The 26665-nt window shown below is 44.0% G+C and overlaps 1 protein-coding gene across 1 annotated transcript in view; it reads right to left on the bottom strand.

The window, feature by feature from the left end:
• Window positions 1-26665, bottom strand: part of LOC141162040 (uromodulin-like) — a 54738-nt gene that overhangs the window by 6630 nt on the left and 21443 nt on the right. The window contains exons 7-15 of the mRNA XM_073647687.1: window positions 21509-21646; window positions 17625-17639; window positions 14768-15553; window positions 14579-14683; window positions 10573-10781; window positions 8620-8777; window positions 4736-4981; window positions 2966-3128; window positions 1364-1445 (exon numbers count right to left, since the gene is read on the bottom strand). Of these exons, the coding sequence (XP_073503788.1) occupies window positions 1364-1445; window positions 2966-3128; window positions 4736-4981; window positions 8620-8777; window positions 10573-10781; window positions 14579-14683; window positions 14768-15553; window positions 17625-17639; window positions 21509-21646 (1902 nt within the window). The remainder of the gene's footprint in view (window positions 1-1363; window positions 1446-2965; window positions 3129-4735; window positions 4982-8619; window positions 8778-10572; window positions 10782-14578; window positions 14684-14767; window positions 15554-17624; window positions 17640-21508; window positions 21647-26665) is intronic.

Genomic DNA, 26665 nt, shown 5'->3' with positions numbered 1-26665 from the left:
GCCTATTGGGGACATTTACCTGCCTATTGGGGACCTATGCTGCCTATTGGGTACATTTACCTGCCTATTGGGGATATTTACCTGCCTATTGGGGACCTATGCTGCCTATTGGGTACATTTACCTGCCTATTGGGGACCTATGCTGCCTATTGGGTACATTTACCTGCCTATTGGGGACCTATGCTGCCTATTGGGTACATTTACCTGCCTATTGGGGACCTATGCTGCCTATTGGGTACATTTACCTGCCTATTGGGGACCTATGCTGCCTATTGGGTACATTTACCTGCCTATTGGGGACCTATGCTGCCTATTAGGGACATTTACCTGCCTATTGGGGACCTATGCTGCCTATTGGGGACCTATGCTGCCTATTGGGGACATTTACCTGCCTATTGAGGACCGATGCTGCCTATTGGGGACATTTACCTGCCTATTGAGGACCTATGCTGCCTATTGGGGACATTTACCTGCCTATTGGGGACCTATGCAGCCTACTGGGTACAGTTACATACCTATTGAAATACCGGTTGATTTAACTTTACTTGTTCTTCATTTTAAATATTGTATTTGTTCCTGTATTGTTTTTTTTACTACAAAATAAGATATGTGCAGTGTGCATAGTAATTTGTTCATAGTTTTTTTAAAAAACTATATTCCGGCCCTCCAATGGTCTGAGGGACCGTGAACTGGCCACCTGTTTAAAAAGTTTGAGGACCCCTGGTGTAGGGCATTGCAGAAGCTTATGTATCCATGGTTATGACTAATCATATAGTGAGAGTTACTGAGATACCTAAGCTACTGCAATGCCCTGCACATGGGGTAAGTGACATAGCTAATCAGAAGAACTATACTACATTTCTAATTGGAGGTATTTGCTAATATTATTATTATTATTATTATTACACCTACTACATATTGGGATAGGATCTTGGAGATGTGAATACCCTTTTAATTAATCATATTAAAAACAAAGATTATATTTTATTTGCAAGACCTATAAATTGCACATAGGTGTCATTAATCTATTTTGTCATGAAGAAAGTGATACGTACATAGAAATAGCAATTTAATTAATGAATAAACCTACTTTATTTGTATTGACAGTTTATTATATATATATTAATTTGTTGCACAATGACGTTAATTCTTCCGGTTTTTAGACCAAACTCAAATGTTAGAATTATTGTTAGAAATGAATGATGAATTAGAGTTATGTACGTCTTTCACACTCAGTTTTGTGATTTTTATGAAATTTTTGTATATTATTTTTATACTTTTGAATTTCATTACAAGACTCAACATATTTTTTATATTTTTTGGTGAGACAGCATTTTCTGTTAAATTTTGTTTCAATACTCACCTGATGCCACTATGGGACCATAAGCTAAAACAAACCCATTATCATCACTCTGAGGAAAATTTGAGCGGAGACCAGAACATGACTGCAAAAAATAAAAAAAAATAAAGCATGTCATATTTACTTGTTAATTCAGTTATATAAATGAACAAATATCATAGTGAGCCCTGTAAAATGATTATTTTAGTGATATTATTCTTATATTCCATTAGTTCAAGATTGACAACTTCTATGGGTGCATTTAGTGAGAGGGAGCAGATATTGTAATATTCCTTTTATCACCACTAGGGGGAGCTCATTGCATATGAATTTATTGCTGAATTCAATGGCAGCTGTAGAAATCTATGCAGTGAGCTCCCCCTAGTGGGAGCTGCAGGCAGATAAAAAATGTTAATGTTAAAAAAAAGCAAAACATGATTTGGAGTTCAGTGCCAGAAAACTAGAGATCCAATCACTAAATAGAATTAGGGAGTTAACGTTAAATTATTGGTATACTCTCTTTCCCCAAACCAGCGTCATTAACCCCTTCTTCATCCCAAACAAAGTGATAATCCCCACATTTAGTATTTATATTATATAATATTAAGTGTTACATTTTAATCCACCCTAGATCTCCAAGGATATTAAATATTAACCTATAACCTGCTTGACCACCATGTATAATGTATATTAATTTTAACACCCCCTTGTTGCCTTAGATCAAATATATAAAGGTAAATAATGACAGAGGGGTTACAAGATATTTGGGAGTAACATATTAGATTGCTGTTATCTGAACACTTTCTTAGCCAATAGCTAAGAGTTGCAGCCCTCCTCCATTCCCTATATACATGTATGCTCAGTGGAGCCCTCATGTGTTACTGTTCATAGTTACATAGGTTGAAAAAAGACTCGGGTCCATCAAGTTCAACCTTTCTCCACCGATTATACATTTTTTGTCACTAAATTATCTATATCTCACAATGTTATGTGTACTGAGGAAATCATCCAGCCCTTGTATAAAAGCTGTTATAGTGTCGGCCATCACTACCTCTGTGGTCGGCATTTCACAGTCTGACTGCTTTGACTGTAAAGAACCCTTTCCTGTTTAGGTGCCGGAATCGCCTTTCTTCCTCCCGTAATGAGTGCCCCCTGGTCCTTAGTATGGTCTTTGGAAGGAATAAGTCATGTGCTAGTCCTTTGTACTGACCACATATATATTTATACATATAAATGAGATCCCCTCTGAGGCGTAATTTTTCTAAACTAAACAAGCCCAACTTTTCCAACTTCTCATCATATGAGAGACCTTCAATCTCAGGTAATAATTGTAAGAGAAGAGTAAAGTACCAAAAAAGGCCTGGCTTTGGCTTATCTCTCCTAGAATAAAATGATTAGGCTGATGAACATCCATCAGCCCGATCCTTATCTTTCCTGACAGAGAGTTGGAAAGCCCCATACACATTAGTCACCTTGTCTTGTTGAAATGATCAGGAATGAGGAAATTTATAACTAATGTGAATGGCCAGTTTAGGACTCCAGGAAGGGCAATACGTCCTAAAATCAGCAGGATGGCTTACAAGGTTTACTGAAACAATAAAACATTATAACTATACAATTACTCACGGGTTTACATCTGTCTCTGGTGGTATCACAGATGTTTGCTTCGCAGTGCAGAAATACTGACTCGTAATCACCAACAAATTTGAACATCTGAACAGAGAAGCGACCTTCTGTGGAGACCCCGTTGTCCTTGATGTGAACGGTTCCATCCCTTCTGTTGGGGCATCTGTTTAAAAGATACTAATCAGATGGATGACGAGCAACCCAAGCACTCTCAGAACTTACACATTACTAAGATTTCCCAATTTTTAAAGGTGGATTAGGATTTTATTGTCATTATTAATACGGGCACGCACTTTAATGCCTCAATCCAATGCTCAGTACATTCATACACACATATGAGATAAGTCAGCGGAGTCATAGTCAACGTACTCAGATCAGATCCTCATTAAAGTGTCAGTTGATAGATCTAATTACAGTGCAGTCAGTGCCCCAAAACGCCAGCAGCCACCACGTCCATATCGAAGTACAAATCACAGTGCCCTTTTAACATGGTCTCTGATAAAGGACCAGCAACAAAGCCACCATATAGTGCCATCTGCAGAATCACTCGGTATGCAAAGTGTTTTAGCAGCAATATATTGTCAGTCCTAAGATCCCCATACCTTGTCAGACACAAAACCCATCCAGTGGCAGTCACAAATAACCTATTTAGTGACCACCATTGAGCTTGGATAGAGTGTCAACCACACAGCCCTATATTGTGCCACCCAGAATGCCCAATATAGCACCAGCCACATCATAACCATAATTATGCCAGCTACAAAACCCATACAGTGCAAGTCACAGAGAACCTATTCAGTGGCAGGGACAGAGCCTCAATACAGTATAGATCCAGATATAGTGCCAGCTACACCATTCCCATATTGTGCCAGCAATGATACCCCATATAGTGCCAGTCTCAGAGCATCTATGCAGTGGCAGGCACAGAGCCTCAAAATAGTTCCAGCTAATTAGTCAATCTAAAGTGCCAATGATAGAGAAACCATAAGCAATGTCATAAAACCAATTCAATGAGAACCATAGAGCTCCCATGCAGTGCCAAACACTAAGTCCCAATAAACTGGCACCAACAAGGATCCTATATGGTTACCATACCAGGGGCGGACACACTATTGGTGCAACCTGTCCAGCCGCACAGGTGCCCAAGAGGTAAGGAGGCCACTACCACCTTGAAAGCAGCAAGGAGCTTCTGTCATAGATGCATAAAGGGCTGCATTATGATGAGCTATTTTACTGCAGAGGGCCCATAGACTGTTCTTGTGCAGGAGCATCTTCTGTCTGTGTCTCTGAACCATACAATACAATAGATAAATCTGGAATCACACTGGTGACAGTTATAGAACATACCATAGTTTATTTCATAATCTTCTTTAGCTACGTAATATTGGGGTTCACTCCTTGAGAAAGCCAAGGGAGAAACGTACGTCGGAGTCCTGGGGTCCTCCATCATATGCTATTTTTCTCTTCTATGGCATGTTATCTTTGTAATATTTATATGCAGTGTATCTATTTATCCACTTAAGTATTTATACAATTATTGATTTATTATAAGCTGTATTTCAATTTCCATGTTAAATAATGTAATGAGAACAAGCATATATACGTTTATCATGAACTTTCAATTTCTTCTGTGTATTGCTTCCCACCATTTTAATATATATTTTAACGTATTAATAAAATCTATCCCTCTTAATATATTTTTGTCTGTGGTCATTCACACTTTTGTGTAGTTGTAATATTTGGGTTCTATCTACATTTTCTTAGACCTACCCATTTTTTATTATATAATATTTCACCGGATCATAGAAATTCCTTGTCGGAGTCGCAAAGCAGTTCTTCATCACCACCACATACTGATCTGTGTTTTCGCCTTCAAGAGTGACGGCAACATACAGCCTGGCTTTGGTTGACAGCGTAACCTCATGATCTTTATAAGGGTATTGGTAATTCTCATTTTTATACAGGACCATTTGTGCCTTGAAGTTTCCAGTTCCTTCAATGTGCAGAGTCAGCGAACTGTATTAAAAAATACATATATACGAGTGACTGAGCCTGAAAATCACTGAACTAATCAAAAACTAATCATCGAGTGATACAAAGACGTATCCAAGTCCTGGAACCCAACGGAAGGAGTCAGTTCAGCACCGAGGACTGTTATATGCGCTATAAGAAATAAAGATGATAATTAAAACTATATAATAACTAAGGTTAATTCAGAAAATCGGTGGAACCTTTGCAATGTACTTCTTCTTGTGCAAAGAACATTGGGGGACATCGATATAAAATGTGCAGGGTCGGACTGGCAACCTATGTTCAGTCTAGTCGTTGACGCACAGGTCCAGCAGATAACTCCATTTTTTGGTGTGGCGCTGAATTTGGAGCCACTAGGGTTCGCACATACAGTATAACCTTTTAGACCTTTTTGACTACATGTCTATGTGACGCGCCCCCTGGGCCTGTGCTGCTGCTGCTGCTGTGCAGGGGGAATACCCGGAGCCGGATCGCTGGGGGTTGTAGTTCTCCGTGGCGGTGACCCGGTCCGTGCCCAGGGTGGTCAAACCAGTGGCAGTCTATTTGTATTGTAATAAGTGTCCGACTACGCCACCCGTGGATTGCGGTCAGTGGGGACCGCCGCTGCACTGCAGACCGCTGAGGCTGATGTTGTTTGTGCAGCTGAGTATGGGATGACTCCCCACGGGAGGATTATTGCCCCAGGGCAGCTAGTGTGGATAATGATGGGAGTGATGGTGCGAGTGTCCCAGTACTGATGGTGCTGGTGCGGCGATGAAACACAGAGACTTGTGGTGCAGTTTCCAAAGCTTTACTCACTGTTGTTGTTCAGATCACTTCGGCCAGCAGTGACCGCCCGAGCCGTGCTGCGTCCACCAGGTGAGGGACTCGGTCAACTCCCAGGCAATTCCAGAGCGTGGTTCAGAGCTCCCCTCTCTTCCTTTCTACTGGCCGTCCCCACCAGTGACCCACCTTTGTCCAGCTTCCTCGGGCCTTCTGTTGGCGAAACCTCTCCCGGTTTCCCTGACCCTATGCGGTATGCCTTTCTGGTGGATGTAGTGAGGGGTCGCACCAAGATGTGGTCACAACCTCCGGTTTTGGCTGAGGATTAGTCGCCTCCACCAATTTGGGTTCCGGTACCCTATTCTGCCAACCCTTCACCCAGTATCTCCTCTGGGAATATGGGGTTCCTTCTGCCTTCGTGTCTCTGGGCCTTTCTCTGTGTTCTTTGCTTCCTTTCTCCTCTGTTCCAGTTCCTTTCTTACTTTCCTTCCTGTTCCTCCTCCTCTCTCTTTCTGCTGTCTCAGGCCTCCACTCCAGGCTTGCCTCTGGAGCTGGGCCCAGACTGAGCCACAGCTCCCTGTCAGCCCTCTCTGGCTGAGCTCCTCTCCTCTTCTCCTCCTGCCTGAACTGAACCGGACTGAACCCTGATCTAAGATGGTGCCCACCTTATATACCTCCCTCTATGTGTGAGCCCAGGTGACTAGCAACCAATGGGCTCCTACCTATGCCCAGAGACCCACCCCTATCTGCTCCTACACCACTGGGTTTTCCTCCCCCTCCCCACTCCAGCCAGGAACAGAAGCTGTCGTGCCTGCACTCTGTCTAGTGGGAGCACCGTTGGTCTGTTCCTCGGAAATGGGGTGTGTGTGGTGCATGCAGCTTACTGAGCCCCGGTCCACACTCCATCCTTACCCGGGAGTGGAATATCACACCTCTGGTTCGAGGTGCAATACCCCTGTAGCAGCCGTGCTACATATGCAGTGATAAAGTGGATCATATGAATTTTCTCTGGTAGGTCCAAGGAATGAGTTCCAAAATGGGAACCCCATCAATTAGCTAATACCTGGTGGCGAGACCGCCGATAGTACACAGAATAGAGTTGGAAGACCAAAGCTCTATACATGGTGTAGTGTCTGTTTTGGGTTACTCCAGCTCAACTGCAGTTACAGTACTTGGTCAGTACACTGTGTACAGAGCCGCCTTGCCACCATGCCACCATGAATCAGCTGTTTAGAGTGAGCATCGCACCCGTCCCCCACCGATGTGATATTGATGACAAGTTCTAAAGACAAAAAGTGGTATTTTTATGCAAAAACTTAGTATGAATAGTAACACAACTATGACATGTATGCTATGGATGTTCTAAATCAGTGTTTCCCAAACTCCAGTCATCAGGGCCTCCAACACGACATGTTTTCAGGATTTTCTTAGTATTGCACAAGTGATGGATTTATTCTAAAGACATCAGAAACTACCAGAGGTTTCCCCACCTGTGCACTACTAGGGAAGTCCTGAAAACATGATGTGTTGGGGGTCTGTGAAGACGCGGTTTGAGAAACACTATTCTAAATCAGGATGCAGCAAACCCACTTAATAAAGATGGAGGCAGCACAGGTGCAAAATACTGATTGGACCACTACTCACAACCTACCAACGTGTTAATTCTTGAATTTTGGGGGTAATTTTAATTACTCTTTCTGCTTTGATTTAATTTTAGTGTAGGGACTCGCAAGTATGCGGACTGTTGACGTGGTTTGTTAAATTGCTTTATTTGGCCAAAATATCGGTCAATACCTCAAGTGTATTATATATATATTTTTTGCACTTTATATTTTTATCCAGGGAGCAACCGTGCCCCCATCAATGTTGGCCTTGTAAGCTTGGGTGTCTGTCCTCATGGGGTGCACTTAGATAGTGCTGGGCAGCCCCCTATACAAGCCTTTTTTGTGTGTAATGTTAATGTTAAACAATCACCCCCTCCATGAAATGGTAGGTTGTGAGTGGTTGTCCCATCAGTATTTTGCACCTGTGCTGCCGCCATCTTTATTATATGGGTTTGCTGAATCCTGGTAGTGCATTAGTTCTGAGACCTGGGCAGGTAAACACTGATGCCCTTTTTTGCTGTGCTAATTCTTGAATTTTGGGGGGGAATTTTAATTCCTCTTTCTGTGGCTTTGCTTTTAATTTTGGATGTTCCAAATGGTAGAAGTTACTGTGGTCTACCAAACTTTTTACACGAATCTCTGAAACCTGTAAAAAAATTCACAACAGATATGGCAAGCTATGTATTTGAAAATCCACACAGATGCTCTTGCAAATAGTTTTCTCTTGCATGTGCATGAATTTTGTTATACAAATACATGTGAATTGAGCGAGTCAGTGCACGTCTAGTCGGAATGTGGCCGGGAAAATGCATATTGCATGCTTACGGTCACATGACCACCCACTCCCGGGACCAGAGAATCCTGACAGTCTGCGCTATGCGAGATGTGAGGATTCACAAGTCTGCAGTCACATAGAATCACTATTGGTCCCGTGATTACCATAAGTCCACGACTTTTCCTTCTTGCTGTTGAAATTTAAACATTGAGGAGTGTAATAGAAAGAATAAAATAAAATATGTGATCTTCATTAAAAAAAAAAAAAGAATGAATATGTGACTCCAATCTGTAGGAAGCACTTGGAAAATCTCAAATGGCACAATAATATTCATTAAAATACAGATCTACAGTCCATCTGTGATCACAAATGTAGCATATTGGCGTAGTATTTTTTTTGGTACTATTATTGTTTAAATGCTGAATATTAAAACAAAATCAAATAAAATTTGTAACAAAATAATAACTCCAGAATGCCATTACCTCACAACTGGTTTCAGTGTGTTCTGCAGAGTCAGCTGTAAATCCAGAGGATAAGTACATGAAAATCCCAGCTGAACTTCATAATTTCTTACAATGATCTGGTCTGTCTTCATTTGCACAAACATTGTATTTTTGTAAGTTGCATGTGTTCCATTAGTCTAAAAAAAAAAAAATGAAGCAAAGTTAAATGCGAACTGTACTTTCAACCAACTTTGCATAAATCAATACACAGGTGAACGTAAGAAACGTATCCAGTACTTTATATTGTTGACCTAAACTTGGGATAAGTCATCAATATTAGATTGGTGGGCTTGCGACACCCGGTACCCCCGCCGATCACTTGTTCTCGGTGTAAGCAATGGTAGACACAGAAAAATATTATTGAGCTTTCTAATATGTTTTTTATCTCACGCCAGATATGGATTCACATTTACACTGCTTAATACGGCTGTATTATTTCCTCCAAGCAGTTACTACTTCTGTCTGAGTTAACTAAGGAAAGAAGAGAGGGAATACCCTCTGTGTGCTGTGTATGGGAGACATGATAGCAGTTGGATACAAGTCATCAACTATCGGAAAAGTTACTTCAATAGATACCCTTTAAATTAAAGTGTAACTCAATTCCAACCAGAAGTATTTATCACTGCTCTATTGGATAGGTAATAAATGCCAGATCAGTGGGGTTCTGACTGTTTATTATTCTCCCATATTAAGAGGAGAAACTCATACTCCCAGATATGAGTAAGCAAAGTTCTCTGTACAATGGCAATTTGCTTGCCGATGAAAGCAAAAAGTAGAGGACATTCCCAATAGTGGCAGAACTTAGTTAAAACCCGTGAAGAATCAAGGAAAATCCAGTGAAAATGGTCTTTTATATATGATTTATATATGATGTAATAAAGTCTCGTTTTACAGAGGACCTGTCACTTGCTCCAAAAAAAAAATTCATTGTAAAAATACCTGAGCTCTCCTGATTCTGCTGCTCTTTTCCATCTTTTACATTGCATAATTTTATTGCAGAGATATTCATATTTTTTTGTTTTTGGAACGCAGTATGTGAAATCTCTGCTTGCGGTCCAACTGGGCATTTCTTCAGAGTTTTCTAAGGGGGGCATGTTCTTTTACCTCTTTCTTTCAAAATGCTGCCAATCACAGCTCAGTATGATCAGACTGATAGTTTTCTAGATCAGATGCACAGCTGTGATTGGCCGTATCTGGGAGGGGTGAAAGCGCACGTTCTGGGAAACGCCCAGTTCAACTACAAGCAGAGATTTCACATACTGAGTTGCAGAAAAAAAAATTGTGAATATCTCTGCAATGGGGGGCGCAGCACAAAATGGAAAAGAGCGTCAGAATCAGGGGACCTCAGGAATTTTTCCAAGGTATTTACCTTAAGTTTTCTGAGCAGATAAGAGGTCCTCTTTAAATCCTCATTGCACTGCTTAGAGATGTATGTTAATGAATGTCTGACACAACATTGTAAGCAAAGAACCATTCATATTTGTGGATGTGAGCTCGAAAAGTTGTGTCAGGTTCTCAGGAACAGCAATGCCAATGGGGTAAAAAAGTTTCATAAAGTCAATGATTTATTCTTAAAATGAGTGGTGAGTATTGTCAGAAGCTTTAGAGATACAATCTTTTCTCATGCACAGACAAGTCAAGTTCATTTGGTGCTCAAAAAAAACATGGCACAATGATCCTTCCCATTCTTTACGATGCATCATATTATTGGTCACAGTGCCCCAATGACAATATTGGCCAAAGTTTTCTAATTGGTGCCAAATTGGGTTCATCCATTAGTAAGAGCTAAAATATCCACAGCAGAATTACCTACAAAGAGGCCCTTCACCCAAAATTTGATGTCTGCTGTTGAGTGATTTATCAGAAGGATGTGGTTGTCATTTGGCTGCAATTTTTTTATGATTGGCAAGGTCATTGTATGAGTGTACTTACTATCACACGGTTCCCACACGCTCCATCTTGCAGAGAAGAAGTAGTGGAAATAACTCCAGTGTTGTTCCCCTCTGCAAAGCCAACACAGTTGCCATCCAGGAGGTGGATATGGGTGACATTAAGGTGAAGACTTCTCAGCTGACAAGTGTGAAAAGAAGCTGTGATTTCCTGTGTACCACACACTAGATCAAGGCCCAGGTCATCAATATCTATACAAAGACATATGGAATAATATGCATTTGTAAAAAATATTTTTAAAATACGAAATTTCCATACTATTTTCTTACCATAGACCAGGGGTGAGGAATCTTTTTTCTGCCAAGGGTCATTTGGATATTTTTATCATCCTTCGGGGGCCGTACAAATTGCACGCTAACTCTGCCCACAAAGAAGGTCCTGATGCTGGCACTGGTGTCAGGATGTAATCTTTTATTGCACGCGCCTTGGCGTTTAGTAGTGAACACTGCATGCGCGTATTTGCAGAGCAATAAGAAATTAATGGGCTGGCGGCTGTCAAAATACAGCTGCCGGCTCAAGCACTGCGGTCCCCGGGAATCTGTTCAGAGGCCGGATAAAAGGACATCGCGGGCCGTAAGTGGCCCATGGGCCTGAGGTTCCCCGCCCCTGCCATAGGCAAGCAGATTCTGACATGATCTCCCCCAATCACTTGTAAGGTCATAGTGGTCACAGCTTTCACTGAACTCTGTCGCAGAGATCAAAATCACCACCTCAACTTTAGTGAGATGAGAAGCAACTTGCCCATACAGATACTGATCATAATTAGACATTTATCCGGATATTGAACGTGTTTTTAGGAATTCTTCTATACTGTCAAACGCAGCTGCTTTTTGCTTTTGTTTTTTTTAAAAAAACACTCCAGGATCTGTATTGCCCATATACTGTAGGGCAGAAGATTATTGAAAAATACATGGCTTCGCCAAAAGAACGGTCGAAACGCCCAGACACTCTCTCAGTCACTACCTTCTTCAAGCAAGTATATTTTTTTAAGAAATTTTACAGGATTAAATTAAAAACATGTGCCATGCAGGGAGCATGAGTTACTTTATCTAAACACAGTGCAACCAGAATGTTTTGCGCGCTGTTGCTTATTACTATGCAGTGTTGCAGTTAATGGGGATCCATCCAATGTAAGATTTGCTGCTTGATGCAGAGTAGCAACTTGTCCACTGTATGGCTTTTCTCACCCTTGCTCACTAGCAGTAAAACAACTTGGCAGCTCTTAAAGGGGCTGTCCACTACTAGGACAACCCCTTCTTGATCAAAATGTTTGGCTGTGATAAAATAATAACGTCTATACTTCCCTCCCGTGCTGGCGCCGTTCCAGCGGTGTTGGCACTCGCGGTCCAGGGGCTCCCATGCTGTTGATGTGCCACGTGACGCCGGAGCTCAATCAGCGCTGATGTAGCACCCTGGGGGTTCGGTTGCTACAGAGGTATTGCATCTCATCCAGATGTGCGATATCTCACTCTCAGGTAAGGATGGAGTGTGGACCAGGACCCCGACACCTGCATGCATTACACCACATGTCCGGGGGGCAGGGCGACCGATATGCTCCAAGTAGAGCATCACAGTCCCTGTCCCTGGCTAGAGTGGGGGGAGGGAACACCTAGTAAAGGGGGAACCCTGTAGTGCAGGAGCAGGGAGGAAGCAGTTCCTGGGTGCACCTAGAGGGAGGTACAAAAGGTGGGCACCATCTTAGATCAGAGTTCAGTCGGTTCAGTGTTCAGTCTGAGGGAAGATGTGACAGAGCAGGACTCTGTGGAGCTCTGCTCCAGACGCGGGTCTAGCCTGTGAGGCCCAGTCAGCACTGAAAGGAGAGAGAAAGAGTTGGGAAGAAGAGATGAAGAAGAGCAGAGGAGGCTCCAGGAACACAGAGGAAAGAAGGGACCCCAGGGGTGTGGACCAGCTGGTAGCCACCATACGCCCGCATCTACCTGAGTAGTGGGGTCAGGCCAAGGGGGAGACCGGTCCCCGAAACTAGTGGAAGCGGGGAACTACCCTCAACTAGAAACCGGAGGCTGTGACATTTTATATGGTGCAGCCCCTCGCTATACCCGCTAGGAAGGCACCACATAGGGTCAGGGAAACTGGCGCCGAAGTTTACCCAGAGAAGGCCCGAGGCAGCCGGACAGAAGCGTGGTCACTGGTGGGGTATGAGAGGCCAGAGGAAGGACACAAGAAGGGGGTCCTGCGAAGTGCTCCAAAATTATCTGAGAGTTAGCCGAGCCCCCTCACCTGGTGAACATGGTGCGACGCGGGAAGTTACAGCCGGCCGGAGTAACGTGGAGTAATGAACTGTGAGTAAAGATCCTGGACTGCATTACAGAGACTCTGAGTTATTATTCCCGCGCACTATCACCCCCATCATTCACCTACATTGCCCTGGGGCTACACTCTTCCCGTGGGGAGTTATACCATCCCTGTGCTGCTCACCAACACCAGCCCCAGCGGTCTGTCCTGCAGCGGCGGTTCATCCTGACCGCAATCCACGGGTGGCGTAGTCGGACAATAATGAAAACGATATCAATTGACTGCCACTGGTTTGACCACCCTGAGCCACGGGACCGGGTCATCGCCAAGGTGACTACAACCCCCAGCATCCCACCAAAGGCCCGGTTCCGGGTTCCCCACGCGGCCCAGGGGGCGAGTCACTGACGTCACTGTCTCCACCTTCTGTCGAATTGAACATTAGGAGGAAGTCCAGGCTGCAGCTGGTCTCTGACTTCCTCGTCATGTTCAATTCGTACAAAGGCGCAGACAGTGACGCCAGCGCTGATTGGGCACCGGGCTCACGTGTCACAACACCGCACCAAAGCTCCGGGACCACTAGTGTCAACACTGCGGGAACGCCACCGGCATGGGAGGTGAATATAGGCTTTTTTATTTTATCAGGGTCAAGCAAGGGGTACGACAAGGAGTTCTTTATCCTTACAAGAACAAAAAAACAGAAGGCACGGATTGATATAATGCTGTGCCCTGTTGCACTTGGGGATGGGGTCATGTTCTTTGTGGAGAAGATGAATAACTGCTACCTGGTGGTGGAATCAGATCTAGCGTCCAATCATGGAGGCTTCACTATCTGTGATGTTTGCGGTGGTGCATTGCTACTGCTCAAAATATTCACCAAGTGGGCCGTGAAAGACATTTACAGTCTCCAAACCCAGCTGCTGCTCCAGGAGCAGTGTAGTGCCTACTAATACAGGTATAACTTAAACGGGTTGTACACAATATATTTATTTTAACAAATGTTTGGATTATGGTGAAAACGGACAGCACACAGATGGCATCCGATTGCCGTCTGATTTTTTTTCACTGATCTATAGATGTGCATTGACGATTTTAATACAACACTTGAATCAAAATCAGACATGGCTCCACGATTTTGTTCCACAAAACGAAAAATCACGGACATGTGAATGGCCCTATTCACTATCATAGGTACGAGTTCTATCCATGAAGAACAGGGATATGCTAAGGAAGCAATTAGAAGCGCAATAGGGTTTTATCTGGTTTAAATTCAATTCAGTGAATAAGAGGTTATACTAACCTGATTAGATCACACAACAATAGAAAAGCATGTAATCCCAGCTGCAGCAGGTCCACGGGTCCAGAGACCAAGTTACATAGTGTAGTGGGAAAAAATGTGCAGAATCCGCGCTGCTGGTGAATGAAGACAATTCAGATTCACATTAAAAGATTCTGCAGTTTTTTTTGTCTACACGTTTTAATGTGAATCTGAATTGCCTTCATTCACCAGCAGCGCGGATTCTGCACATTTTTTCCCTCTACACTATCCATGGATAGCACTCGTATTCAAAAACCGGATGTGTGATTGAGTCTTAATACTTATATAATATTAAGTGCCACAAAATCATGTCGCCAACACATTTGTTAGAATAAAGATAAAATGGTCAACCCCTTTAATGTACGTAAATGTAATTTGTGTTATATGCTCAAGCAAACCCTACATATCAGTTTTACGTACCGTCCACTTCACGTCCATTTTTACAGGCACATGTGTACTTCCCATCCATCATTTTGCATTTTTCATCCTCTGTACAGGGACAAGCGTCTTTCACAGTAGAAGGGTCTAAGATATAGTAAAATGAAATCAATTAAAAAAGTATATATAAAAAAAAAAAAATCAGTGTGTATCACTATGAAGATACTGTACCTGTGCAATAAGCCATGGTGCAGAACGGAACTGCAGGTATGTTATACACGTGGTATCCCCCTGGGCAAGCCTTGACTTGGAGCGTAGTTGATGAGTAACAGCAGTCACCTCCCCAGTGACTACAGGCAGTACGATTAACAATGCCTTCTCGCTCTAAGGGATGGGATCCATTTATCCACATTGGGGCTTCGGTATGGCACTGCCATTCAGGAACGCAGGTTTCTGGCATCCGAATGCCTCCAGCGCCTATAAATCTGTACCATCCGGATAAGCCGGTATCGCAGTTATACCCGTACCCACTGTTGATGCTTCTCCAAGGTTGATCAAGCGTAGTATAATTAGTACAGGGGTCAAAACAATTAAAATATCCCTTAGACTTCGCGCAGGCCATGTCTTGACTACAAACACCTCTCATACATTCATTCAGTTCACAATCGTTGCCATTCCCGTAGTAGCCGTATGGACATGAACATGTGTAGCCGCCATCATAGTTTGTGCAGTTTGCTAGTGGATGACAAGAACTGAGATTTCGATTAGAACATTCATCAATGTCCACACAGATATTGAAAGAGTTTCTGGTTAACCCCCTTGGACATTCGCATCTGTAGGAGCCGTACGTGTTTACACAGCGACCAGAGCAGTTGTTGGACCAAGAATAGGCGCATTCATCAATGTCCGAGCATTGAAATCCATCGCCGATTAACCCGTTATTACAATGGCACTCTTTCCTGCCCGAGAGCACTTCACATGTGGCATTAGGGTGACATTCAGAGCAGTCAGTGGTAGCTAAGAAAAGAAAGGAATACATGCAACTTAATATTGTCCAGGGGTAAGTTACTGTAATACATATTGTAGGATGATAGGTGCTAATCTCTAGGGAAGTGGTAGGGCTAAGACTTTTAGGCCTCGTTGACACGTTCCATATTTGGTCAGTATTTTCCATCAGTATTTGTAAGCCAAAACCAGGAGTGGGTGAAAAATGCAGAAGTGGTGACGTGTTTCTATTAGGCCACGGCCCCACTATCAGTGTGTGGTCAGTATTTTTTCTCTGGAGTGGGAGCCAAAACCAGGAGTGGGTGATAAATCCAGAATTGGTGACTTGTTTCTATTATACCTTTTCTCTGATTGTTCCTCACCTGGTTTTGGCTCCCACTCCTGAGAAAAAATACTGACCGAATACTGATAGTGGGGCCGTGGCCTTATACTTTTCCTCTGATTGTTCCTGGTTTTGGCTTATAAATACTGATGTAAAAAAATGACCAAATACTGAGCGTGTGAACGTGCTTTTAAATAAAGAATAGACCATCAATATATGAAAATCCTTGGTTGTCTAAAACTAATGGTATTTAGAGTATTTGCTAAATGTTGAGTTATTAAAAAAATAAATAAAATTTGGCAAAGTTAAAGGAATTATCCAGGACTGATCTAAGATAAGACACAATTATCATATTGGTGTGTGCCTGACACCCAGCACCATCATAGATGAGCTGGAACAGCACATCTCTGTACACTTTGTAGTGGCCGTTCCTGGCTATTGTTTTTCAGCTACTATTGAAGTTGAGCTGCAGTACTTGGGAACAGCCACTACACAGTGTACAGAGCTGTGCTGTTCCAGCTCCATACACTGGTTACATCTGTCTGCTGTTGGAAGTTGTTAACAGCTGATTAAAGCAGGTTCCAGGTGTCAGATGCCTACTAATCTGATATTGATGATCTATTTAATGGATAGGTCATCAATATGTAAGTCATGAAAAAACCCTTAAATTTTGTTTCCTTTTTTTTGGAAGCATAATTATAGACTTTGATTGCATTGCATTTCAACACTTGCAATAGGCTTCATAGAATTTTATGCTGTGTTCAGGAAATCTGCAGTGAGTACTACCGTACAGGCACACAATGACATATGTCACTAAGGGCTCATTCAGATGTCAGTGTTTTTCTCCTATGACAAAATCAGTCCGAATTTCACCAATGATTTTTTTCAGAGTTTAACCAGAGTTTGGTCAGGGTCAGTTATTATCATCAGAGGTTTGGTCTGAGATTTATCAGTTTTTCCCAGATGAGAAACAAACAAAAAAAAGGTTTCTCTATATTTTCCTATCTAGCAGTCGTGAAAAACCGATAACAGATGGATGGAAGTGGTGTCCGATTTTTTTTCACATTCCTATAGACTTGCAATGGCGTTTTGAATGGACACTCAGATCAATATCGAACACATATTGGAAATTTTGCGTGGACCACTTGATTTACGAAAAATCACAGACATATAAATGGCCCCATTCGCTATAGGTACGAGTGCTATACTTGAAAAACACAAATAGCACTTGTACCCCAAAAAATGGACATATGAATGAGCCCAAATATTCCTATTGAAAAAAAAGTTATGTAGTGTTTTTTTTTCTTTGCTTTACTCCCGCTTGAAATATTATAGGCTACTATGTTATCCGATACAGAAAATGAGAAGGTATATTCTCTTGGCATATGGTGAGTGCAACGCAATGCTTGGACTGGCCGGCAGTTCTCCCGACCAAACATGACGGCTACATAGAAATACATGCTGTCACGCTCGGTTCAGGAGAGCTGCTGGCCATTCTGAGCATTGCGTTGCGATTAGTGTTGAGCGAATTTGTTCGGCATTTCAAATTCGTGTTCGGGGTTCCGGCTGGTTCGCTGCGTGACAATGTGGCATATTAGGGATGTTCGTGGACGGAGCTGATTTTTTGGTGTGAACAAGCCGGAACCCTGAAACCCGAATTTGAAACGCCGAACAAATTCGCTCATCACTAGTTGCGATCCTCATCCAAGTTATACGGCCGTCTGACTCTTCCCTTTAACTGAGAATATGATAGTTACTCACCTGAGATGTTTGTTTCTGAAAAGGAAGTGAGATGAAAAAAAATTATATATATATATATATACTATTATTACTTTGATATTAAACATATAAGTATCTATATAACTTTAAAATAGAATGTGCTTTAATAAAATAAAAAAGAAAGTGTGATGGACCTGTACAGCTGAACGACATTAGGACTCTAGAATCACGGCTCATATCTACAATGGACTTATGATGGCTGTGATGGATCTTTTTTTACTACTGAATCCAAATGGATCTTAGATGACCCTTAGGGTATGTGCATATGTTGTCTTTTTCAGGTGGTTCTGCTCTGCAACCCGCCTGAAAAAGCTCTAAAAAAACCACCAAAATGAATGACTATATGCACTGCAATGTAAAAATGACTTGCTGTTCACGTGTTCAGTCTTTTGATCATCTTTTAATCACTTCACATTTGTAAAGGCGTGAAGTGGTTAAAAAAAAAGTGACTGGACCGTTCTTCAAGCTGCTTTCAATCATGTGTTGATTGAAGCCTAAAAAACAGGCTACTAAAAACGACTGAAAAGATACACTCCAGAAGAAGCACTAAAGGCCGCAGTGTGCACTTACCCTAACGAATTTATTTGGGGCTTTTTGAATTTCAGTATTTTTCACATCAAAGTTGTCCCTACCAAATACAGTCACAGTAGGGAAAAGTGTGAATTTAAACTAATATAACCCGGTGATAAGATTGTTTGCATTCCTTCACAACAGAAAGAAGAGTTAGACCTCGTTCACATGTTCAGTATTTGGTCAGTATTTTACATCAGTATTTGTAAGCCAAAACCAGGAGTGGGTGATAAATACAGAAGTGGTGACGTGTTTCTATTATACTTTTCCTCTAATTGTTCCTCTCCTGGTTTTGGCTTACAAATACTGATGTAAAATACTGAATGAATACTGAACATGTGAATGTGGCCTTAGGCTGTATTCACACATCCGTGTGCATTTTCTTTTTACTCGGCTACATAAAGTTTCATTGACCTCACAGACTTATAGAGTTACTGGGAGCCATACATGCATCTGTTTTAAAAACCTCCGACCTTGAGACTTAGGAGATGTCCTATTCTCATCCATTTTGCAAATCAGACTCGGCCATTAAAGTCTATAAGGATCCGTTAAAAACAGATGAAAAATGGGAGGCAACATTTGTACTTCAGAGTGCCATCCAAGATTCATCTGTTTTTAACTGATTCAATGCTAAGAGTCAATGGATAAATAAAAGATCTGAGTCTACCTGCTTCAGTTTTTAAAAACGGATGTGAAAAAAACAAGAAAACGCACAATGTGTAAATGTAGTCTTAGGCTATGTTTACACAGAGTTTTTGGAGGAGAAACTGAGCAGAAACTCAGTGGAAACTGTCCAAATCCTCCTTCAAATCTCAAAACTCCTCAAAAATGTCTTCTTCAAAAATTCAGCAAAAAGACTCAATGTTCACCTAGCCTTGAGTTTTTGGAGCAGAATCTGAACAAAAAACCCAACAAAGTCTCTTCAAAAACTGAAAACTCCTCAAAAACTTGGAGTTTCAACTCAGTGGTTATGTGCACATTGAGTCTTTTCGCTGAGTCTTCAGAACAGAAACTAAGTGGAAACTCAAGGTTTTTGAGGCGTATCGAGATTTGGAGAACTTGAAGAGTTTCCTCTCAGTTCCTGCTGAGTTTCTGGTCCAAAAATTCATAGATAAGCTCTGTGTATAAATAGCCAGTGTCCACTCCAAAAACAGCAAAAAGACTCAGTGTGCACATAACCAAAGACGTAAAACCTTGAAAAATGGTTTGCAATAACTGCTTTATTTTATGGGGAGTTGATAACAAGGAGTTGGTGACATATATTGTTATATGGAAGATGGATGCTACTGTCCACATGTATATTATAGTGGTATTTATTTATAGTGCTTTGCATTTTTTACACTTTAGTTCTGATTTTAAATGTATTATTATGGCTCTATGATTTATTTCTTATTACCATGAAGTATATACGTACAGAGGCCCACACTGAATGATGAAGCTGTAGTTGGCGAAACTCAAGTTGGGTCATTTTGCTCTCCATTTTTATTTGGTATTTTTGCTTTTTTATCAGGAATCTCCAGTGAGAGTGAAATAAACGGTGGCTCAGTGGTTAGCATTGCAGCCTTGCAGCACTGAGGTCCTGGGTTCATATCCCACCCAGGACAACATCTGCAAGGAGTTTGTATGTTCTCCCCATGTTTGTGTGAGTTTCCTCCATATCTCCGGTTTCCTCCCAGAATCCAAAAGACATACTGATAGGGAATATAGATTGTGAGCACCAATGGGGACAGTGCCCATAATGTCTGAATTGTAAAGCGCTGTGGAATATGTTGGCGCTATATAAATAAAAAGATTATTATTATTAATAATAAACCCTGGCTTTAAAAAGTTGGTGGCTATTAGAATCCTCTGCACCTTTGTGGTGTAAGGTCAAGTTTTTGTGGAATTCACCAATATAACAACTATAACATGTTCTGGTCATCAAGACTTGGATAGTTTAGGGATATTACAGAAAAACATTAAAGGGGTTGCCTGGTGAAAACAATGTATAGTAGGTGTAATAATTATAATAATAGCAAATACCTCCAATTAGAAATGTAGAATAGTTTTTCCGATTCTCTACGTCTCTTACCTCATGTGCAGGTAATACAGGCCCTTACGTATCCATGGTTACGACCACTAGCAACTAGCTAACTGTGACTTTATCAGTGGACGTAACCATGGATACCTAAGGTCCTGCGATGCCTGCACATGAGGAAAGAGATCGCGAATCAGAAAAAATATACTACATTTCTAATTTGAGATATTTGCTAATATTACTATTATTACACCTACTACATATTGGGATAGGATCTTGGAGATGGGAATACCCCTTTAACACCTATTCATATGAATAGTGTGTCTTGGGCGCAGTGACTGACATCTCAGTCGTCCAATCTAATGCAGGGCTGTGCTGAGCTGTCGGTAGTTTGATAGACAGCTCAGCCGTCCAATCTGAGTCTGGGAGGTGCTGAGTTTCCTTCAGTTGTTCTCTGTTCTAAGTGATTACCTAGCTACCTAGCTAAGCTGTCAGTCACAGATTTCTGCCAGTTGTAGCTTTCAGCTCAGTGTGGTGTGTTTTCTGTCCTTTGAATTCAGACATTCTGGATTTGCCTATTGACTACCCGATTGTATTACCCCTTTTGCCTTGATGCACTCTGACCTTGGAATTCTGACTCTGGACTGTGACCTGACTACACCTTTGTCTCTTCCCTCTGTTTATGATGTACATTCCTTGCTCTTGACCTTGACTATCCTCACTCACGGCTTGTCCATGAGAAGTGACTCAGCGTAACAATATGTTTTTTGATTGGTGAGGGTCCGACCGCTGGGACCAGCACAGATCAGTAGAACGGGCACTTTTACCCCTTTTACAAAAAGGAGCAGCAGGCCAGATGCCCGACTGCCACTCCATTTATACTTGATAGGGCTACTGGAACCACCTGAGCACATTCATTCGCCATAAGGAATGAAAGGTACGACAGTCAAGCGTGTGCATTGCTGCTCTATTGTAACGGGGATCAACGTTTCGCATTCTGCCGATAAGTGAGGGCCCCAGGGGTACTACCCCCATGATCAATAAGTTATAACCTACCCTCTGGATAAGTGATAGCTTGTTTTCACCAGACAACCCCTTGAAGTCCTTGTTTTGCAGCAATTTAATTATTTTATATCGCAAATCAGCTATTTGCTGGGCTCCATAGAGTGATTGTCATAAGAAGGGTAGTTTTCTATAGTGAGACAACCCTTTTACTTGTCGGCTATATATTATAAATGCCATAATAAGGGTATATGATCAGAAATGGTCTGGTTTATACCTTTTACTCCTTCCACAGTCACAGAGTACGGTCCATTTCCATCAGAATTAATTGACCATGTTCCATTTCCAGGGTTGTTCACAACATACACGGATCCCCACGTTTCAGACACAATTGTTTCCATTGAAACAAAACGATCTGGAAATGAAAAATAATTCTACTTAAAACATAAATTGTAGGTTTTTTTTGTTGCAAAAAAATGGATTTATAAAATAGTTAGTGTAAATTAGAACATTAATGGTCTCCACAACAACTAATTGGGAGGCGTCTGTTATTTTCCTGTGTCGGGTTAGGAAAGAAATGTAACAACCTAATTAGTTTCTACAAGCAACTCTTCCGTCTACCTGTTCTTTAAGGCATTAGACATGTGAGAATCAGATACAAAAGATATCAGATTGTATCCTCTATCTAGTATTGCTCATTGTACAGTTAGAACGTTTTCTGCTGTGAAAAAATGATAAATTCACACTGACAGCACAGAGTTAATACGTAGAGGTAAGAGAACTTTCTGCAAGGTCGAGCTTGACGAAGGACCATGTAGGTCTGAAACATGTTGCCTTGGAGCGCAGTTCACATTTATCTTCTGTGTTTTTAATTTTTGTGTTCAACCATTTTTTGTGTCTTTTTATACTACTGGATCAATTCTTTTAAGAAGATGTGAGTGCCGGTTATCGTTTGGACTGTTGCTATTAGTAAGAATAACAGGTACCTCCCGTTCCAGTGACATTGGTGATGGGTCTACCAAGGCTATTTTGATATAATTATGCCACATGAGCACTGCAGCCAATCAAGCTGCTGCACTCTTCCTTCAGAAGAACCTTGGTCGTCTGGGAGAGGTGTGAAAACAGCAGCCCGTTGGCGACTGCTGATTGGCTGCAGTGCTCGTGTGACACCCCAGGGGTCTGGTTGTCACAGTGATAGAGATATTACGTCTGAGAGCAGGTGGGAGGTCCTTTGGTCAGGGATCCTGTGCATGCCACACCTCCTGCCCAGCCTTGGGAGGGGAAGAACTTCCCCTGTATAAACCCGGGGCTGAGGCAGGGTTAGTGAGTCCAGGAAGAGTAGAGACAAGAGCAGCATAGGAAGCAGCAGAGTCACAAGGAGTCAGGGGCTGGCAGCTAAAGAGCTCGCCCTGACTAAGAAGATTCTTTACCGGACCCGGAGTCCGAGGCTGTGGGGACTAACTTCTACCCAGCAGCAGAATCCGTCAGGCAGGGGATTTCAGGTCCCCTGGCCCAGAAGCCCGAAGGCCCGGTCACACGCGTGGGACCAGCACCGCCATCGTGGAGCGGAAGCCATTAGAAGGCCCCGAGTCACCGGCCATACGGGTGAGCACCACACGGTACACTCAGGGACGTGGGCTACTTACATCAGCTTCTAGCAAGGTAGCCAGAAGAGTACAGTCAGCTTGGGAGGCCTACAACTACGCCTGGCCAGGGGAGATCCCATCTGCTCAAGGACTGACCAGGCCCCGTTCGCTAGCAAGTACTCCGGGAGGGTCTATCGTTGTTACCAGTAAAGACCCTGAACGCTACCATACCGTCTCTGAGTGGTTCCTGCTACCCCCATCATCCACGTCGGCTGCCCTGAGGCCATACCCCTCCCGTTGGGGGTTATACTATCACGCTGCACCATCCTTCCACCGGCCTCAGCGGTCTGCCCTGCAGCAGCAGCCCCCTGGCTGCATTCAACGGGTGGCGTAGTCATCAACCATTTTCTACCGCTAACAGACTGCCGTCCAGTTTGACTCCCTGGGCACGGACCGGGTCACCGCCACGAGACTACAACCCTAAACAGATCCGGCTCCGGGTAAGCTCCCGCGTGCGCAACGCAGCGCGACACAGGCCCAGGGGCGCGTCAACTTTGGCGTAGTCGGCAGGATTTTGTGCCCGCAACCACCGGGTACTGCGTGCCTGAAAAGCAAAGACTGTTCAAACTTACCAGTGGTGAAGGTTTCCCGCCATCCGGCGCCATCTTCTACCTTCTTCCCGCCATCCGCGAAGTTTTCCCGCCATCCGGCGCCATCTTCGACCTTCTTCCCGCCATCCGTGGAGTTTTCCCGCCATTGGACGCCATCTTGAGGACGCCGCGCGGGAAGAAGAGGGGCGTGGACTCCGAAAGCGCGCGAGAACTGAAGCCCCGCCTCACGTCCGGACGTTGCGTAAGGTCCTGGAAGGAGCCCAGCAGACGCCGACGTCACAGGAGCGCGACGGAGGGTCCTCAACCCTGACGATCCACTGCGGAGCCGCGGCCTACGGAACAGGATCATCGCAAGGTAGGCCACGGTCCACTAGGGGGGAGGAAGATGTCGGATACGGAGGAGAGCTCCACTGCCTCAACCCCCGCCAGCGCTACCGCTGTTGCAGTTATGCCCTTCACCATGCCCTATATCCCGGGAGCAGCTTGGCTACCCCAGTACTCAGGGGAGTCACATACCCTGCATGACTTTAGAGAAAAGCTGGATAGCCTCTTCCAGGTGTACCCCCTCACAGAAGAGCAAAAAGTGAGCATCCTGGTGGCCCAACTAACTGGGGCAGCCAAAAGGGAAGTAAAATCCTGGCCACCTGGGAGGAAGACTGTCGCAGGGATACTAACCCGGCTGAAGGACACCTTTGATACCCGCACCTCAGCCGAGATTAAACTTAGATTCTACGGGTGCAAGCAGCGAGCGCATGAGAGTATAAGGGACTATGCACTCAACCTACAAGAGGCCCTGAGGGCCATTAAGCAGACCGACCCTAATGGAGTGGGAAACGAGGACAGGCTGTTGACCGAACAATTTATAGAGGGTTTATATTGCAATGCCCACCGCACCCAGTTGCGGGCAATGGCCTTACAGGACCCTCATCTAGAATTTGCACAGTTCAAGGACAGAGCCATCCGGGTGCTCCGAGAACCGGCACCAGGTGGCGTTGTGACCCACAGACGCCCCACTACCACTTACTACCAGGAGGCGGCGCCCTTGTCAGCAGGGCCTGTGGGAGCTGATGCGCAGGCTTTGGACAATGACCCGGCTCCAGACCTACACCATCAGGTCCAAGAGCTAGCTAAAAGCGTTGCTGCGCTAACCCGAACTGTGCAGTCTTTACAGGTTTCCACTCCAGGGAAGATCCAGCTGGCATCCGGATCGGAGGACATCCCGTGGCGTCGACCAAGGAGGACCCCACCGGCCAGAGGAAGACCCAGTGACCGATACAGCGAGGACGGACGACCCATCTGCCGCCGCTGCAATCAACCCGGACATATGGAAAGGTACTGTTCTTTAAACGGGCACAACCTGGGGTAGAGGGCCAACCCCCAGGAAAAAGATCACCAGGCCCATCGAACTGGCGCGACAGATATGTGGGAGGACGTCCAGTCTTGCCTGTGGTACTGGATGGCATTCCCATGAGTGCCCTACTGGACACCGGGTCACAGGTCACCACCATCCCGTACGTGCTCTTCAAGCAGTACTGGAATGACTCGGATATTACCCGCTACCCTGACGACGACTTGAGTATCATCGCCAGCAATGGTCAGCCCGTGCCACAGATCGGATTTAAAGAGGTGACCATCAAAATTGGTAGAGTCGAACTGGCCGCACAGGGACTGATCATTGTAGATATTGACAAACATGAGAGTCACCCAAAAATAACTCTAGGAACTAATGTAATTGAAAATTGTCTTGCAGAGGTGATTTTCCTTTTACAGCAGGTTGCCAAGAATGCCAGCTCCGGCGAGCAGCGGGTGCTCCAGAAAGAGATCCGGGCACTGATGCAACGGCAACAAGTGGAACTCTCCGGCGGTGAGATTGGTAGCGTAAGAATGTGTGACCCTTTTCCTATTGCCATGCCCCCAAAAAGTGAAATGATGATTTGGTGCCGGGCAGCTATTGGTCTGAGAGGTAGAGATTACCAGGCAATGGTAGAACCAGTTTACTCAGACAGTAGGCCCACCATTTTGACAGCACGGGGGGTGGTCAATGTACGCCATGGGAGGGTGCCCGTTCGCATAATAAATATCGGGGAGAGGGAAGTGTACCTGCCCCGGTATGCCACGCTAGCCAAATTATATACCACTAATCAAAATTCTATACAATCTGTGGAACCCTTGCCTCCATCTCACCCGGAGGAAGGTAACGGCTCTAAGAAAGACATGGAGGACTGGTGTCAGCAACTACATCTGGGTACTGACTCCACTCCCTCACACCAGAAACAAGGAGTCTATCGGGTGGTTCAAGAGTATGAGAGAGTGTTTAGTAAACACCCGTTAGACTTCGGGCGAGTCAAGGGGGTAGAACACCGCATCCCCACGGGAGATCATCCTCCCATAAAAGAGAGGTATCGACCCGTACCCCCTGCACATTACCAACACGCCAAGGGGATGCTTAGAGACATGAAGGAGGCTGGGGTAATCCGGGATAGCTGTAGCCCCTGGGCAGCCCCACTAGTTTTAGTCAAAAAGAAAGACAACACCATGAGGATGTGTGTAGATTACTGGAAAATCAACCGTATCACACACAAGGATGCGTACCCCTTACCAAGGATAGAGGAGTCATTGGCTGCTTTAAGATCTGCTAACTTCTTCTCTACCTTGGATCTCACTAGCGGGTACTGGCAGGTTCCTGTAGCAGAGGCGGACCGGGAGAAGACCGCATTCACCACCCCGATGGGACTTAGCGAGTTCACCTGCATGCCGTTCGGACTCTGCAACGCCCCAGGAACCTTCCAACGATTAATGGAGTGCTGTCTGGGCCACAGAAACTTCGAGACGGTCCTATTGTACCTGGACGATGTCATCGTATACTCCAAAACTTATGAGGACCACCTGAAACACCTGGCGGAGGTGTTCGAAGCTCTGGCGAGTTACGGCCTAAAGGTGAAACCCTCCAAGTGTCACCTCCTGAAACCAAAGGTGCAATACCTGGGACACGTGGTGAGCGCTGACGGAGTGGCTCCCGACCCCGATAAGATCACCGCAATCAAAGGATGGCCAAGCCCTTCCAGCGTAAAAGAAGTGCGGCAGTTCCTAGGGTTGGTAGGCTACTACCGAAGGTTTATTCCCGGTTTCACCAAAAAGGCGGCGCCTATGCAGGACCTCCTGATAGGCCAGTCCCGGAAGGCCAAGAACCAGAAGCCGCCCTTCAAATGGGAAGAGCTAGAGGAAGAGTCCTTCCGC

This window comes from Phyllobates terribilis, unplaced genomic scaffold (genome assembly GCF_046119375.1).
Source record: "Phyllobates terribilis strain yellow unplaced genomic scaffold, ASM4611937v1 Scaffold_9__5_contigs__length_417890890, whole genome shotgun sequence".
Taxonomy (NCBI): domain Eukaryota; kingdom Metazoa; phylum Chordata; class Amphibia; order Anura; family Dendrobatidae; genus Phyllobates; species Phyllobates terribilis.
This window is presented reverse-complemented; position numbering and strand designations above follow the sequence as displayed.